This window comes from Eleginops maclovinus, chromosome 7 (genome assembly GCF_036324505.1).
Source record: "Eleginops maclovinus isolate JMC-PN-2008 ecotype Puerto Natales chromosome 7, JC_Emac_rtc_rv5, whole genome shotgun sequence".
Classification (NCBI taxonomy): Eukaryota; Metazoa; Chordata; class Actinopteri; order Perciformes; family Eleginopidae; genus Eleginops; species Eleginops maclovinus.
Window position 1 is genome coordinate 483767 of NC_086355.1, and position 15825 is coordinate 499591.

A 15825-nucleotide genomic window follows, 5' to 3' on the forward strand; every position below is an offset into this window, starting at 1 on the left:
AGGCTGGCTTTTTGAGTGTTTCGCAACATATTCTGTGGGGTGATATCTGCTGGGAATTGTAGTTCTAAAACACCTTCTATATTTCTCATAGTTATAAGGTGCCAGTATTTCCACTATGTATGCCCCTGGCAGTTTGGGGGGGGGGGGGGGGACCATTGGGGTTATCACATAACAAATATATCATTGATAAGGGGAAAATGTCTTGTGTCCATTTTGGACACTGTTCATATCCCCACATGGCAGCTAGGGTCAGAGAGCTTTGCCTAACAGCTGCTGCTCTGTGTCTGACCCCTCCTGGAGTCCATCCATAGCTTTGAAACATGTCAAGCTTCAGAGGGACCTTTTGCAAACATGCCGTCTATCATCTTCAGATCAACTCGATGATAAGAGTTTATTGATCTTGATATTTAACATCATAACCTTAAATACACACGTTCTTTAAAGGTAAGCCTCTTGTGATAGATACATACAGAGCAGGTGATACGCAGCAACTTGAGGCTCCTTGGTCCTTCTACTCCACTACAGCTCAGAGGCTAACGTGTGGTTTACTCCTCTATATTTATGTTAGTTACTTTGCAGATTTGGATTCTTGATATGCAATATAAAGAACCCTTAAATAGCACTTCAGTTACGCCTGAGTATGATTCAGGGAAGGTGATTATCAAGTCCCTCAAACCGTTCAGCAGTAGATCTGACAGTGGGAGATGAGGATCCTGCAGATCCTTAGAAAGCGGATCCATTACCTGCTATTCTCTAATGGTTCAATAAAGACTGCTGGATATTTTGCACATCCCTCTGACGATCCACACATATCTTATACGCCTAACACAAATGTATCATGTCAGTTGGAATCAGTGCTTCAAGATAGTTAACACATAGTTCATACTTAAAATTCTGAGAATTTGGGAAAATATTCACAAACACGTGAAGTTTATATAATAAAATATCGATACTTGGCGTCCGTTCATCGATGCAATATCGCCACGCAAAGTATCGCGATGCTCTGCTGTTTCGATTATTTCCCCCACCCCTAGTAGTGTCTGGACTCCTCTCCTGCTGATTGGTCAACTGCTTAGAGATGTCCCGCCCCTTAGCCTATCACGCATCATGTGTTTGGAGCGCTTGCCAGTATAAGCGCTAGTGTTCCATAGTGATGTCACTATGTTCAGGAAGAAAACAAAGGAGAAGGAAACATGTAAAGATATTATGTTGTTGTATTTCAGGTGAAGCCAGAATAAAGAAACCGACCACCAAGACTCCTCCAAAACAAGGTGAGACACACACACACACACACACACACACACACACACACACACACACACACACACACACACACACACACACACACACACACACACACACACACACACACACACACACACACACACACACAGATATGGAAATATACGTTTTAACAATGACATTTAAAAGGTGTACTTTTTGGCACACATTAGGATTTTTTAGGTATTAATTTTAATGTATTAAACATATTGGCCATGCCTCCTCAGATCTTGCCTTATTATAGATTCAATATTTATTATTTATTAATTATTATTCGTTGTGTGTTTCAGCCTTACCTCCTCAGATCCTGCAGTTCCCAGAGGATATGAAGATCTTGGCGGGGGAGACTGTGGAGATCCTCTGCAAATTCTCCGGAGCTCCTCCCATCACCTGCACCTGGCTGAAGTTTAGGAAACCAGTGAGAGAGACACACACACACACACACACACACACTGCATATTTTGTTCCTGACCTGCAGAACTACACACACTACGCTTGTGTGTGTGTGTGTGTGTGTGTGTGTGTGTAGATCCAAGAGGCATCAGATATCTCCATAGAGAGCACGGACAGCAGCAGTAAACTGACCATCAGCAGCGGTCAGCAGGAACACTGTGGCTGCTACACCATCGAGCTGAGGAACATCTACAGCCTCCGCCAGGCGGCTCTCAACCTCACCATCGTCGGTACACAACTCATTATCTGGAGGGCAGCGGGTTTTCATACATCCTGTGAAACAATGAGAAAGAAATACAGAATTTGGGGAGCATATCAAAATGTCTCCTAATGTTGGTTTAGCCGCCTGCGGCTAACCTGACTGCTGCAGTTAGCAGTGCTAGTTAAGTAATTAATCAAGAGAGGAGCAGGAACATTTCCTCATAGACTTCTGTACAATCTGAGGTAATAAATCAATGTGACCCCGCTATAGTTCCTTTATAGCCTAACGTCAGCTTCCGTCAGGGTTTTAAGTCTCATTGCTGCAGCTCACCAAGTTTCTTGTGTAATGCACGCAGCAGTCTGTAGGGGTCAGAGTTCTCGTCTAATTGCCTCTCCTCCTTCCCCAGATAAACCCGACCCCCCAGCAAGGGTTCCTGCAGCCTCAGATGTCCGGAGGTCCAGCCTGACGCTGTCATGGTATGGTCCGACCTACGACGGAGGCAGCGCCGTTCAGTCCTACAACCTGGAGATCTGGAACTCTGTGGACGGGCAGTGGAAACACCTGGCGTCCTGCAACAGCACCTCCTACAACGTGCAGGTGACGGGTTACTCATTAAAATAATGATGATAATAGTAAAGTTTATTTATATAAAGAATTGCAGTCCAAATTGCTTCAAAGCAGAGAATTTCTGTCATAAAACAGTTCCGAATAAAAGACGTGAAACAGACATAAAGTGAACATCGAAGAGGCATTGATAAATGGAATGTCGGATAATATAATAGTGCATTAAAAGGAGGATAGTGCAAACTCACATTGTGATTACAACTGGGAATAATGGCAGCGATGGGATGATTTTGTCAGTATTTTAAAACGTAAGTGATTATATAAAGTATGAAAGGAGCCGGCCACATTAAGTCATTGTAAAGAAATCGCATAAGGGTTTCTCTCCATGGTCCCGCTAGAGAACTCTTGTGAGACCTGCTGTGCAGAGTTAACCGTCCTTCCATTAAATCCTCCTTGGTGCTGCTGGAAAAGGATGAAGTCAAGGAACAAACAGTAAAATGGGTCATTATAAACATTTAAATACTTAACGAAAAGGCATGGTCAAAAAAGTACAAACGAATAATGACCCGGTAAAAGAACAAACTGAAAGAAGTATCTGAAGGTCAACAAAAAGTCTCCTCAGATTGAAAGCTGCAGCTGGAGAACATACAGTATCTTGATGAGGTAAACGTCTCCCCATGAACTGAGGGTATGAAACGTGTCTCCATCTCTAGGACCTTCTTCCCGAGCGTCAGTATAAGTTCCGTGTCCGGGCGGAGAACATGTACGGAGTCGGAGAGCCGAGTGTCGAGTCTGAACCCGTCACGGTGGGGCTGGTGGACAATGGTGAGTAAACTCCTTCAGCCGCTGTGAGAGCTGAAGCCTCTGGATCCTGGTTGCTGGTGTCTGTTTGAAACTTCATGGTAATAACTGGGGTTTATATGGTGGGAGCCTAGAGTCTCAGCGTATAGTGGTTTCAAGTTCGTTTCTCATTATTTGCACCTCCTTGTGGTCATTTAATCGTTGCTTTTCGCATCTAGTATTCAATCTTTTACTTTCTTTGTCTCTTTATAGTAATTTGGAGTTTTTTGTAGTAGTTCTTCATTGTTGTGGTATTTTGGTCGTCACTTTGCAGTCTGTTTCAGGATTATCTGAACATAGTTGTTCCCATTGTTGCTCAGTGCCTATTCAGTCTGACTCTGGTCCATGTAACCAGTACTAAGTCCAATGAACTAAACTAAACTTCATTAAACTAAACTCAAACTGAATGTGCCTGAACTAAAGAGACTAATTGAACTAACTGCTGTTTGGTTCGTCTGACAGATGATGAGGCTGAGGTGGAGGAGGAGGATGAAGGTACTCTCTCTTCTGGTTTATAAAATAACAACATTAACACGACATCACTCGACCCCCAGCAGTGACCTCTGAACTCTGTGTTTTCAGACTCGGAGAAAGAGCCCGACTACAGAGACGTTTCCATCCGGACAGACGTGAAGGTGAAGGAGCTGTATGACGTGGAGGAGAGGCTGGGAACGTAAGGCTTTCACACCTTACCAGTAATAATCTACTTTATTCATACAACCCTTTTCAAACACAGGAACAAAGTCAGGTTGTATAGAAGTCTATGAGGAAATGTTCCTGCTCCTCTCTGGAAGTACAGGTATTACCTCAGATTGTATAGAAGTCTATGAGGAAATGTGCCTGCTCCTCTCTGGATGTACAGGTATTACCTCAGATTGTATAGAAGTCTATGAGGAAATGTGCCTGCTCCTCTCTGCATGTACAGGTATTACCTCAGATTGTATAGAAGTCTATGAGGAAATGTGCCTGCTCCTCTCTGGATGTACAGGTATTACCTCAGATTGTATAGAAGTCTATGAGGAAGTGTTCCTGCTCCTCTCTGGATGTACAGGTATTACCTCAGATTGTATAGAAGTCTATGAGGAAATGTTCCTGCTCCTCTCTGGATGTACAGGTATTACCTCAGATTGTATAGAAGTCTATGAGGAAATGACTTTACTTGTCTCTTGTGTTACAGGGGGAAGTTTGGTCAGGTCTTCAAACTGGTGGAGAAGGCGACGAAAAAGGTGTGGGCGGGGAAGTTCATCAAGGCGTACTCGGCGAAGGAGAAGGACAACGTGCGGCACGAGATCGGCATCATGAACAGCCTACATCACCCCAAACTGGTGCAGTGCATCGACGCCTTCGAGGGGAAGTCCGACATCGTCATGGTGCTTGAGATGTATGAAAACACTGCCTTTTTTAGGGATTTTAAGCGTAATCAAATGCATTCAAACCAGTCTTCAGGAGCCTATAAGGGTGAAAACAACCAGCAGCTGGTTAGCTAACCTTAAAGAACTGGAAACATGAAACAAAGGAGCCTTTAATGTGAGAACTGGTGTAATGATGTACAGTTTATGTCTGTAGGCTTCAGTTGATATAAACTACAGCTGGTTAGCCTAATGAATTGAGATACTAATGAGCATGGTGTTAGCTTAAAGCAGTCTTGCAGCAAAGGAATCCATGTAAAACCGGATAATATCATTTAGAAACACGTGAACACTTTAGCTGAATTAAGCTACTCGTCAAAGGGAAGGGTACAGAAATCTACCTGTGAGCTTTTCTGAAACTCTAAATATACTGCATTTCTTGCGAATTCAAAAGTTTGTAGTTTTTATACTTCAGTTTTTGTCTAGTCCCTGAGATACCTTCTATATCTTGTCTTGAAGTGTAGGATGTAAACCCTGCAGCTACAGACGAGATGTTTTTGTTTCTGAGAACGTCGGAAAATAATTTAGGGGCCAAGAATGAGAGGAATGTGAGCAGCTATTTCCTGTGTGCTAAATTCAGATCTGACTCTGAGCAAACATTAAACAAGCTTTATCTGCTTTACTGTGAAAATATCTATGCACTTTATCACCCAGAGTTCTGCCAGAATCTGGAAACTGGAAAAACTGCTCACATTTAAACTGGTTGGAAAACATGATCTGCTGAATAAACTGGGAGAGCATTCACAGGAGGACAGGAAGTGGATTGTTGACATTCAGACTCTTATTTTGAAAGGGTTGCCAAGCATTCCTCTCCAACAACATTTAATATGAACCCTAACCCATGTATATATTAGGGATGCACCGATTGCAAAAATGTCGGCCGACAGCCGTCTGTAAGCCAGTCTGTAATAGCAGCCTAAGGCAGCCTGTCCCTCTAAGAGAGGGGGGGGATACGTATGTGCATGTGTAAGAGCGCGAGAGAGGTTGAGCGAGCCATAGTAAGTTTCTGGAAGTTAACGGGAGTAGTAGCAAGTATAACAAAGTCACAGATATAACGACGGCCTCCCAAGAACACTGAAGGATGGATTTAATTTACCGGTCCTGCAGACACCCGGTACACGGGGCGGAAGTCCTGCAGCAGCAGCAGCTCCTCACAGAGGAGAGGAGACCCCCCCTCCCCCTCCCTCTGAATGACTTTAAAGTTATGGCAGACCTACAGTCACTGATCCCATCCTTCAAAATGATGCCCTGACTTCAGATTTAAAAACAACGACGCTAATGCGACTTCTCCCGGTCACATAGCAAAACAGAAACATCGGTGATGTCTCTTATTTACCGATGTGCCGATGGTGGTAAATAGGACTAACATCGCCGATGCTTCTCACTGATGTATCGCCGATGCTGATGTATCGGTGCATCCCTATTATCTATATGTGTGTAACAGCTCGAGTTGTTTCTGTGCAGGATCTCGGGCGGAGAGCTGTTTGAGCGGATCATCGATGAGGACTTTGAGCTGACGGAGAGGGAGGTGATCAAGTACATGCTGCAGATCATCGACGGGGTCAACTTCATCCACAAACAGGGCATCGTACACCTCGACCTCAAACCAGAAAACATCATGTGTGTCGGGAAAACCGGAAGCAAAATCAAACTCATTGACTTTGGCCTCGCCAGGCGACTAGGTGAGTTTAATAGTTGACATCTGAAGAGCTGTGCAGGGGTGTGGGGTATCTGAGTTGGACCCTGAAGGCAGCATCTCTCTGGTCCAATGGGATTCCTCCTTGTGATTTGGGATCATTGCAGGAAAGATCTCTTTTTCAAACCTCTATGATGCTTACAGGTTTAGTTCAGCAGGATAAACAAGCTGCAGCTTTAAAGCTCAGCTAGTGTTTTAACATTGCTTCATCTTTGACAGAAAACGCTGGGACTCTGAAGGTCTTGTTCGGGACTCCGGAGTTTGTGGCCCCTGAAGTGATCAACTATGAAGCCATCAGTTATCCCACCGACATGTGGAGTATAGGAGTCATCTGTTATATACTGTGAGTCAAGCTAATATGCTAACCAGCTAGTCACGAGCTTCTGTGAGTTTAGCCCATCAAAACCTCTTATTGTTTAAATCTCACTCGGGTTTCTTTATTGTGAAGTAATAGGCAGAATATATGTGTATGTATGATTGTATTCACTTCAACACTGGTATCTTTAGTGTTAGGTTAGCTTCTTTTAGCTTAGCTTAGATCGTTGTCTTATTTCTTAATTTCACTGTCTTATAACTGGAGCATTTCTTCACTTAAGGTTCGCTTTTATTGCACTTCATGTTCCTTCAGTGTATCATACAGGTGTTTGATTCATTTCATTGAGGTGACCTTTGTATTGTATTGTATTTGATTTCCCTGTGTTCGGGGTCTCAGGCTGAGCGGTCTGTCTCCCTTTATGGGCGACAACGACAACGAGACTCTGTCCAACGTGACCTCGGCCTCCTGGGACTTTGAGGACGAGGCCTTCGACGAAATCTCTGAAAACGCTAAAGACTTTATCACCAACCTGCTGAAGAAAGACATGAAGTAAGCAAACTCACCACGTGTTCGGACAGCGAGGACGACCATAACCTTTAAAACTGACTGTGTGTGTGTGTGTGTGTGTGTGTGTGTGTGTGTGTGTGTGTGTGTGTGTGTGTGTGTGTGTGTGTGTGTGTGTGTGTGTGTGTGTGTGTGTGTGTGTGTCAGGGCACGCCTCACCTGTGCTCTGTGCTATGAACACAAATGGCTGAAACAGGACACCAACACCATGACGGCCAAGAAGCTCTCCAAAGAAAGGATGAAGAAGTACATCCTGAGGAGGAAATGGCAGGTAAATAAAACAACCATGCAGAAAATTCACTCTGACCCAGTATAAGTACACTCTGACCCAGTATAAGTACACTCTGACCCAGTATAAGTACACTCTGACCCAGTATAATTACACTCTGACCCAGTATAAGTATACTCTGACCCAGTATAAGTACACTCTGACCCAGTATAAGTATACTCTGACCCAGTATAATTACACTCTGACCCAGTATAAGTATACTCTGACCCAGTATAAGTACACTCTGACCCAGTATAAGTACACTCTGACCCAGTATAATTACACTCTGACCCAGTATAAGTATACTCTGACCCAGTATAATTACACTCTGACCCAGTATAAGTATACTCTGACCCAGTATAAGTACACTATGACCCAGTATAAGTATACTCTGACCCAGTATAAGTACACTATGACCCAGTATAAGTACACTCTGACCCAGTATAAGTACACTCTGACCCAGTATAATTACACTCTGACCCAGTATAAGTATACTCTGACCCAGTATAAGTACACTCTGACCCAGTATAAGTATACTCTGACCCAGTATAAGTACACTCTGACCCAGTATAAGTACACTATGACCCAGTATAAGTTCACTCTGACCCAGTATAAGTATACTCTGACCCAGTATAAGTACACTCTGACCCAGTATATGTACACTATGACCCAGTATAAGTATACTATGACCCAGTATAAGTACACTCTGACCCAGTATAAGTACACTCTGACCCAGTATATGTATACTATGACCCAGTATAAGTACACTCTGACCCAGTATAAGTATACTATGACCCAGTATAAGTACACTCTGACCCAGTACACTCTGACCCAGTATAAGTACACTCTGACCCAGTATATGTATACTCTGACCCAGTATAAGTACACTCTGACCCAGTATAAGTACACTCTGACCCAGTATAAGTACACTCTGACCCAGTATAAGTATACTATGACCCAGTATAAGTATACTCTGACCCAGTATAAGTATACTCTGACCCAGTATAAGTACACTCTGACCCAGTATAAGTACACTCTGACCCAGTATAAGTACACTCTGACCCAGTATAAGTACACTCTGACCCAGTATAAGTACACTCTGACCCAGTATAAGTATACTATGACCCAGTATAAGTACACTCTGACCACTCTGACCCAGTATAAGTACACTCTGACCCAGTATAAGTACACTCTGACCCAGTATAAGTACACTCTGACCACTCTGACCCAGTATAAGTACACTCTGACCCAGTATAAGTACACTCTGACCCAGTATAAGTATACTATGACCCAGTATAAGTACACTCTGACCCAGTATAAGTACACTCTGACCCAGTACAAGTACACTCTGACCCAGTATAAGTACTCTGACCCAGTATAAGTATACTATGACCCAGTATAAGTACACTCTGACCCAGTATAAGTACACTCTGACCCAGTATAAGTACACTCTGACCCAGTATAAGTACACTATGACCCAGTATATATATGATATGATGTAAGGGTTTCTTCTTCTGTGGCAGAAAACGGGTCACGCTGTCCGAGCCATTGGCCGGCTGTCGTCCATGGCCATGATGGCCGGAGTCAGCGCCAAGAAGGGATCGCCCACTGAAGGTAGAGAGAGAGAGGAATACTGCTGCTGGTCTGTGTGTGTTATCTGGTATTCTGAGTGTGTGTGTGTGTGTGTGTGTGTGTGTGTGTGTGTGTGTGTGTGTGTGTGTGTGTGTGTGTGTGTGTGTGTGTGTGTGTGTGTGTGTGTGTGTGTGTGTGTGTGTGTGTGTGTGTGTGTGTGTGTGTGTGTTCAGAGGATAACCAGTTCCTGGAGTGTTTGGAGTACGAGCAGAAGACGGAGTGTAAGCCGACCTTCAGCTCGGTCATTAAAGACGTGGAGGTGGTGGAGGGCAGCGCCGCTCGCTTCGACTGCAAGATAGAAGGTACGAGACCAAACCGCAGACGGGATCTTAAGACCGGAAGGCTTCAATATAAAGATGTCTGTTTCTCCAGGTTACCCCGACCCAGAGGTGGTGTGGTACAAAGACGAAAAGCCGATCAAAGAGACCCGGCACTTCCAGATCGACTATGACGAAGAAGGAAACTGTAGTCTGGTCATTTCAGAGGTCAGAGGTCATCAGACTTACAGCTTTCAAGTGTTTCTCTCTTTTCTGCAGGACTTACCCTTTATGAATAAACTGCTGACACAACGTTTTAGTCACTCCCAACTTCTCAGAAAAATGTTCAGATGAATTCAATTTGAAATGACGTTATATAGACGTTTTAAATCAGCGTTCAATTCATACAATAACTCATAGCATTTATTGTAGTGCTTTTACAAGTGCCCAAAGCACTTTACATTACATATGACATGTCAGACAAATGTACTCTGTAAATCAGGACGAGCTGGTGTTTATCTACAGCCTCTGTTTACATATCTCAGTCAGAATCCCTTTATTAACCCCAAAGTGGGGACATCTTCGGCGATAGCAAAGGTGATATAGCAGGTAAAAAAGGCAGCCATAATAAAGAGTAAGCAAACTTATTAAATATAGAAAGAAAAGCGTGTTTATATGACACATGGCCGGTTTCCAGCTTATTCTCCCAGCTGATAACCAGCACCGCTCATAGATTGACTATAAAGTCAGGCTGTTTGAAAGGAACGAGCTAGTGAGCGAAGGGCTTTGCTGATTTCAGGTGATGTCAGCCGGGTAAAAGAGAGCCATCTTTGTAGTACAGAAAAATCTGGCTTCAGACAGACCTCGCTCAGCCTCTCCTCTGGTTTGAATCTGAATGAACTCTGAACCCTGTCCTAAACTCCAGAGCGATTTAACGTTGATGCTTCTGATATGAATGTGCAGGTGTCGGGAGACGACGACGCCAAATACACGGTGAAGGCGGTGAACAGTCTGGGGGAGGCAACCTGCACCGCCGAGCTGCTGGTGGAGGTGATGGCTGGAGAGGAGGAGGAAGAGGAGGAGGAGGAAGAAGAGGAATAAACTCCCCCAGAAAGTGGAAGAGGTGCTGGTCGTCTTCAGCCTGAGCAGGAGAAGCAAACCCACAAATAAAAGATCGCTATTGGAGGAGCAGGAAGCCACGGTTTGTCCTGAGTATCAACACCAGAAAAATGTAACCTCACCCCCTGCCAACAAAACAGACTTTATTCAAAACAGACATTTTACGTTATTTCATCTTATAAGCCCCACCCCTCGCAGGTTAGCCTCTGCTCATTGGTGGGTTTCCCCTCATAGATTATTTCATTACTCCTTCTTAAATACTGTATGTATAATTGAAACAGGGTACTTGAGTTTTCTTACCATTTTTAGATCCTTTTTATCTAGAAAGTCTCACAATCTCAATTGAAAGTAAAGGATGTTTCGGTGATTCAGATGGTTTCTTCTCCGCCCGATGCTTCCCCTAGCAGGGGCCGGTAGTCTGTCTGTAATCCTGCTGACAAACTGAGTCAAATATCTCCTCATTTTAAATAAGCACTTATATCAGTAAAAAGCAGTCAATATGAATGAAGGTTAGACACTGAGCAACAGCTGGTGATGAACTGAGCAAGAAGAAGACAGATCCAAATATTGCATCATTTTCTACAGAGATGTTTGTTAAGAAGCGTACACATATTTAAGGCCTGGTTTTTATCTGTGCTTTGTGGGGTACAAACATGCGGAAGAGGATTAAGGCCACGTGTGATTTTTAAGATGTTACATCTGACCATAAGAGTAGGGTAGGGTTAGACAGAATTGACCTGATTTTTCTTTTCTACGTGATTTGGACTGTGTTCTGCACATATAAACACATCATTGACTTGTGTTAAGATCCTAAAACAATCCCCATTGGCCCTGATCCTCTTCCGTACAAGCAAGAAATTCAGTTTATGGGGAATAGGGCATGGACGAAGTAACCGTATTTCTACTTTCAGAGTAAGTAATGAGGTAGTACAACTGAGATACAGAAAGCCCAGTATCGTGTTTCAGCTCTATACCGGAAACAGTCTGAAGAGTTGTCAGTCCTGAAGTAAAGCTAAAGAAATGTGAAAATACATTTAATAAATACTCAGTTACTCCTCCCAGCGTTCCCTCCTCAGAGACTCAGGAGCTGTAGTTGCGTTGACAGGCTTTAGCTCTTTTATAACCGAACCATGAAGAATAATGTACTGTATGAGAAGCAGACTTTACTCCAGTCCAGGTGAGGAACAAGCTGGTACTGTGCGATGGAAACCCGATGAAGGCCGATTTCTATTCACAGAGTTCGATCACTAAACCAAAACGAGGCTCGCTGTGAACCTCCAATGACTCGAACAACACGGCAGGAGACGCTGAACAGCAGGTTAGCACGTTAGCACTGAAGCTAACGGTGTGGTGAAGAGAAAACGTTCAATATTTAGTTTTATTACCTAAAGATAATCAGATTTAAGAGATCAAGTGAGCAGGGTGAGCTGTGAGGAGGACATCACAACTGTTTAAGCCTTCAGAATGTTTCACAAATCAGTGGAGAAATTACAAAAACATGAATCAGTCGAAATAATCATTAATCAATTCTCACGTGTCAGTTAACTTCTGCTTGTTAGTAACTAGCTCATTGTTTTTTGAAGCGAGTGAAATAATACAAGCGAATGGACCAGAACTAACAAACACATTGATATGAATCTTAATGAAAATAAGAAGTAGCCTTGAAGCTAACTTTGGATGGCGTGCTAACTAACATTTGATGGCTAATTTCAGCTGGACTCCTGTTAGCTCTCTGGCTAATAGAAATGCGCTTACTTTAGTGGATACGGTTTCTGGGGGGAAAACCACGAATATGTGGATTAATAAGAACTTAGAGTGTTTGACTGGATGCAGCCGTAAAGCCAACAGTAAAATAACGACCTTTATGATGAGAAACAAATATTTTTAGCTTACATCGTTACTGATGTTAGCCTACAAGCTAATACACCTTTGTTGTCAATAGCTCACAAGTCAGATCCTGTTCCTGAACAAACATCAGCTAATGTGAAGAGTGGATTCATACAGTAGTTAGCTTAGTAGCTAATGTTAGCCCGCTGTGATGGTAGCAGTTCATTCATTGTTAGCATTCTTGATGTTAGCCTCTGATGAAACATGCATTATTTTTCTACCTTGAAGCAGTTTAAGTAATAGTTTGGTAACAGGTAGAGGTTAAGCTAACTTCGCAGCATAGGGTTTCTGGCTGATGAAGTCCTCCAGATTAAAACAGTGTTGTGTCACAACGACTTTAAGTGCCTTAAATATAAAGTGGGCGAACTCTGTGAATAAGTGGCGGAGGATGAGGACCAGCATGTGATGAAACAGTTATCCCCTTTGCATCTGCCGTGTGTGAGAAGAGTCGTCGGTGTGTTTCTTCTCTTCTGTGTGAGCACTTTTCTTATCCTGTTTGTATTTTTGACTTCGACAGCAGCTAACGTCACCTCTGCCTTAAACCCAGTTCGCCTTAATGCAACTCCGGGACACTTCCAATTCCCGTCCAGCCGGGTTTACATTTTCTACCACACATTTGTGACATTGTTCTTTCGGCTGCCAGAAAAACACGTTGGTTGAAGATGATTCCCTTAACCCTGAACATGTTCTTCTAGATCACAGAGTTTCTGAACTTAACAGTCCACAATGAAGTTGAGAAGCAGCAGTAAAACCGGCTGGAGGAACATTTTGAGAAGGGACCAAAATGCAGAGCAGAGCAAAAACACTAGTACGGAGCTCTGTTAGCAAAGACAAACCATCTTCTTAAATGTGCTTATAGTATCTTGCTATCCCTTTTTCTCATGTAGTAGTAAGGAGACAATATCCCAATTAAATCTGTTTTTATTTTAAAAGATTGGAAGATACAGATCTCATCATTTCATTGAAATCCCAAAAGGAATATTCTCGTTATTACACTTTAATGGATCTCTTGATTGACTTTCTCCCCAGTTTTAGAAAAACCTCATATTTATGATAAGTGTTAAAGGTGCCACAGAATGGAAAACGGTATTCACCTTGGCAGAGTGGAATAAGGAGAGCTCGGTACACTGAGCTGACATACCGTGAACCTCAAACACCGTGTTTCCTCCTTCACGTGCAAATCTTGAATATGCGTATCACAGCGGCACAACGGGGAGTTACAACACTCCCTGTGGGTGACACACGGTAGTCCAGCCCCACATCTGCACACAGCAGCTGCTGGAAACACAAACGCTAACACTCACCACTCCGTAACCCTATTCTCCAATCTCCGACCGACTGGCTGTTCTTCAGATCATCGGTTTCCTCCTCCGATAAAGACTCAGACATGTGAGGTTGATGCCAACAGCCTCCATGGTTCATCTCTCACAGTTTCACGTACTTCACTTACTTCTGTGGGCTCTGAGGCAGCCATGGAATGCTCATGTAAACCAGCCAATCAGAGCAGAGCTAGTCATCATTATTTAAATGAGCCCCAAATAATTCAGCTCGTTTCATTCTGGGACCCAATCATAGGGTAGTAAACGGGCCTGTGAAACATCTGGACATGTTTTGGATCAACCAAAGTTAAATACCTTCTTTGTAGAGAACACTTTGAATACCAGATGGATCCGTTCTGTGGCCCCTTTAAAACATCTACCCTCATTTTGTATGGATATTGTCATTTTGCAAATGACTCAGAGTTCTTCTGTTTACGTTGCATCTCAAAATGATAGGACCCAAACTCGAAGCTTAAAGAAACAAACAGTATTTTGTATTAAATATTACGAAGCTGTGAGATCCCGTTATGTTAAGGCCTTCTTAAGGATTTTATAATATGACAAACACAAGATCTCCTAATTCTGAGTTTGATAAATCAACTTGGACAATTCAGTGCAAATCCCCGAAAATCTGCAAACATTACCTTTAATTTAAAGTCTCACTGTCATGAGGAGTCACAAGGATCTTGGTATCGATACAAAAAAACAATTTGATGATAGAAAAAGTTTCTGATTCATCTCAAAGTGAAAAGTTCTCAACAGGTAATAAATAGAAGTGAAGAGTGGTAGACACCGGACGGGATTGGAGTGTCTCCGGAGTTAACACACAGTTTGGTTGCCGCTAATGTCGAAGTCGTTCCTTTTGAATATTCTTTGTTTGCCACATTCCAGCCGTTTGTTTGTGCTTTAAAACATTATTTAAAGGCTTCAGGGCTGATCCACCAAAGAGAATTCACAGGTGTGTGTGTGTGTGTGTGTGATCCATCTAATGTTTCAAACGTACCTGGGCCTGTTTGTGTGTTTGCTAGTACTTTGTTTCTACGAATGTTTTATTTTAGACCTATTTAAAGCACAGATTCATAATTCTAATATGATCATTGAGCATCCGTCTTCTTGGAGGTCTTCTCGACAGCACTTAATTTGTCACCATTTGTACAACTAAACCAAGCAGTGGACTCACTCCTAGACTGGTTTGTTTTTGTATTAGATGTATGTAGATTATACTTCTCTCATTTTTATAAATATATATCAGTTTGATGAACTGTAGATGACATGTATGAGAACACTACGACTGTAGTAACTCACAGAACTCTAATAAATCTATCACCAAACCAAAGCTGTGGTGTGTTCATAATGATCCTGTGTGTGATGCATGAAGTACACTGAATATTGGTCATCTGCTAATGTTTCGTTCTAAACGTGTGACTCTTTCTGCAGGATGGAGTCCAAAACTAACTTTGTTTACGGGTTATTAAAGTACATCGTATTCTAGCATCACCTGAAACACAACTTCGAGGTCGGGTTTAAGAAAGCGTGTGGTAGTAACATCCATCATTCAAAACAACGAAGTCACAAACCTTTTTATTTACATTACGAAGCTGTGAGATCTCGGTATTTGGTCAGAGGTCTGGTCAGACAGCAGAGACAGCTTACGGAGAATAAATAGGGGGTGGATGTCCGGGGGGTCTGCGGGGGACGAGTGGCAGGCAGCAGGCTGACACTGAGACTGAGATTTCTGATCCTTTCTTTTACTCTCCTTTTTTCTGGAGAGGAAGTAAAGGAACCGGAGCTCTGGATCTATTTGTTGAGGTGTGATATCTGACTCACAGCTTTAAGACATGAAGACACTATTATTTTAATGCAGGATCTTCACCGGAAAGTGGGCGGGGCTTAATTTAGACCAGAAGTGGCGTTAGCGCCTCATGCTGTGTTACTGTAGAAAAAGCTCTGTTTATGTTACCCGTGAGATACACACTGCCTGGCCAAAAAAAGGTCCCCCTCTAGTATCCGTTGGACCG

The 15825-nt window shown here is 42.9% G+C and overlaps 1 protein-coding gene across 1 annotated transcript in view; it reads left to right on the top strand.

Moving 5' to 3' along the window:
* LOC134867355 (myosin light chain kinase, smooth muscle-like) overlaps positions 1–15143 on the top strand; it is a 45762-nt gene extending 30619 nt beyond the window's left edge. Inside the window, 16 exon segments of the mRNA XM_063887871.1 lie at positions 1224–1271; positions 1572–1699; positions 1811–1964; positions 2343–2533; positions 3214–3325; positions 3803–3835; positions 3923–4013; positions 4518–4721; positions 6214–6431; positions 6665–6788; positions 7158–7310; positions 7473–7596; positions 9117–9207; positions 9399–9527; positions 9598–9710; positions 10446–15143. Of these exon segments, the coding sequence (XP_063743941.1) occupies positions 1224–1271; positions 1572–1699; positions 1811–1964; positions 2343–2533; positions 3214–3325; positions 3803–3835; positions 3923–4013; positions 4518–4721; positions 6214–6431; positions 6665–6788; positions 7158–7310; positions 7473–7596; positions 9117–9207; positions 9399–9527; positions 9598–9710; positions 10446–10583 (2051 nt within the window). The 3' untranslated portion in view covers positions 10584–15143.
* Positions 15144–15825: the final 682 nt, after the last annotated feature.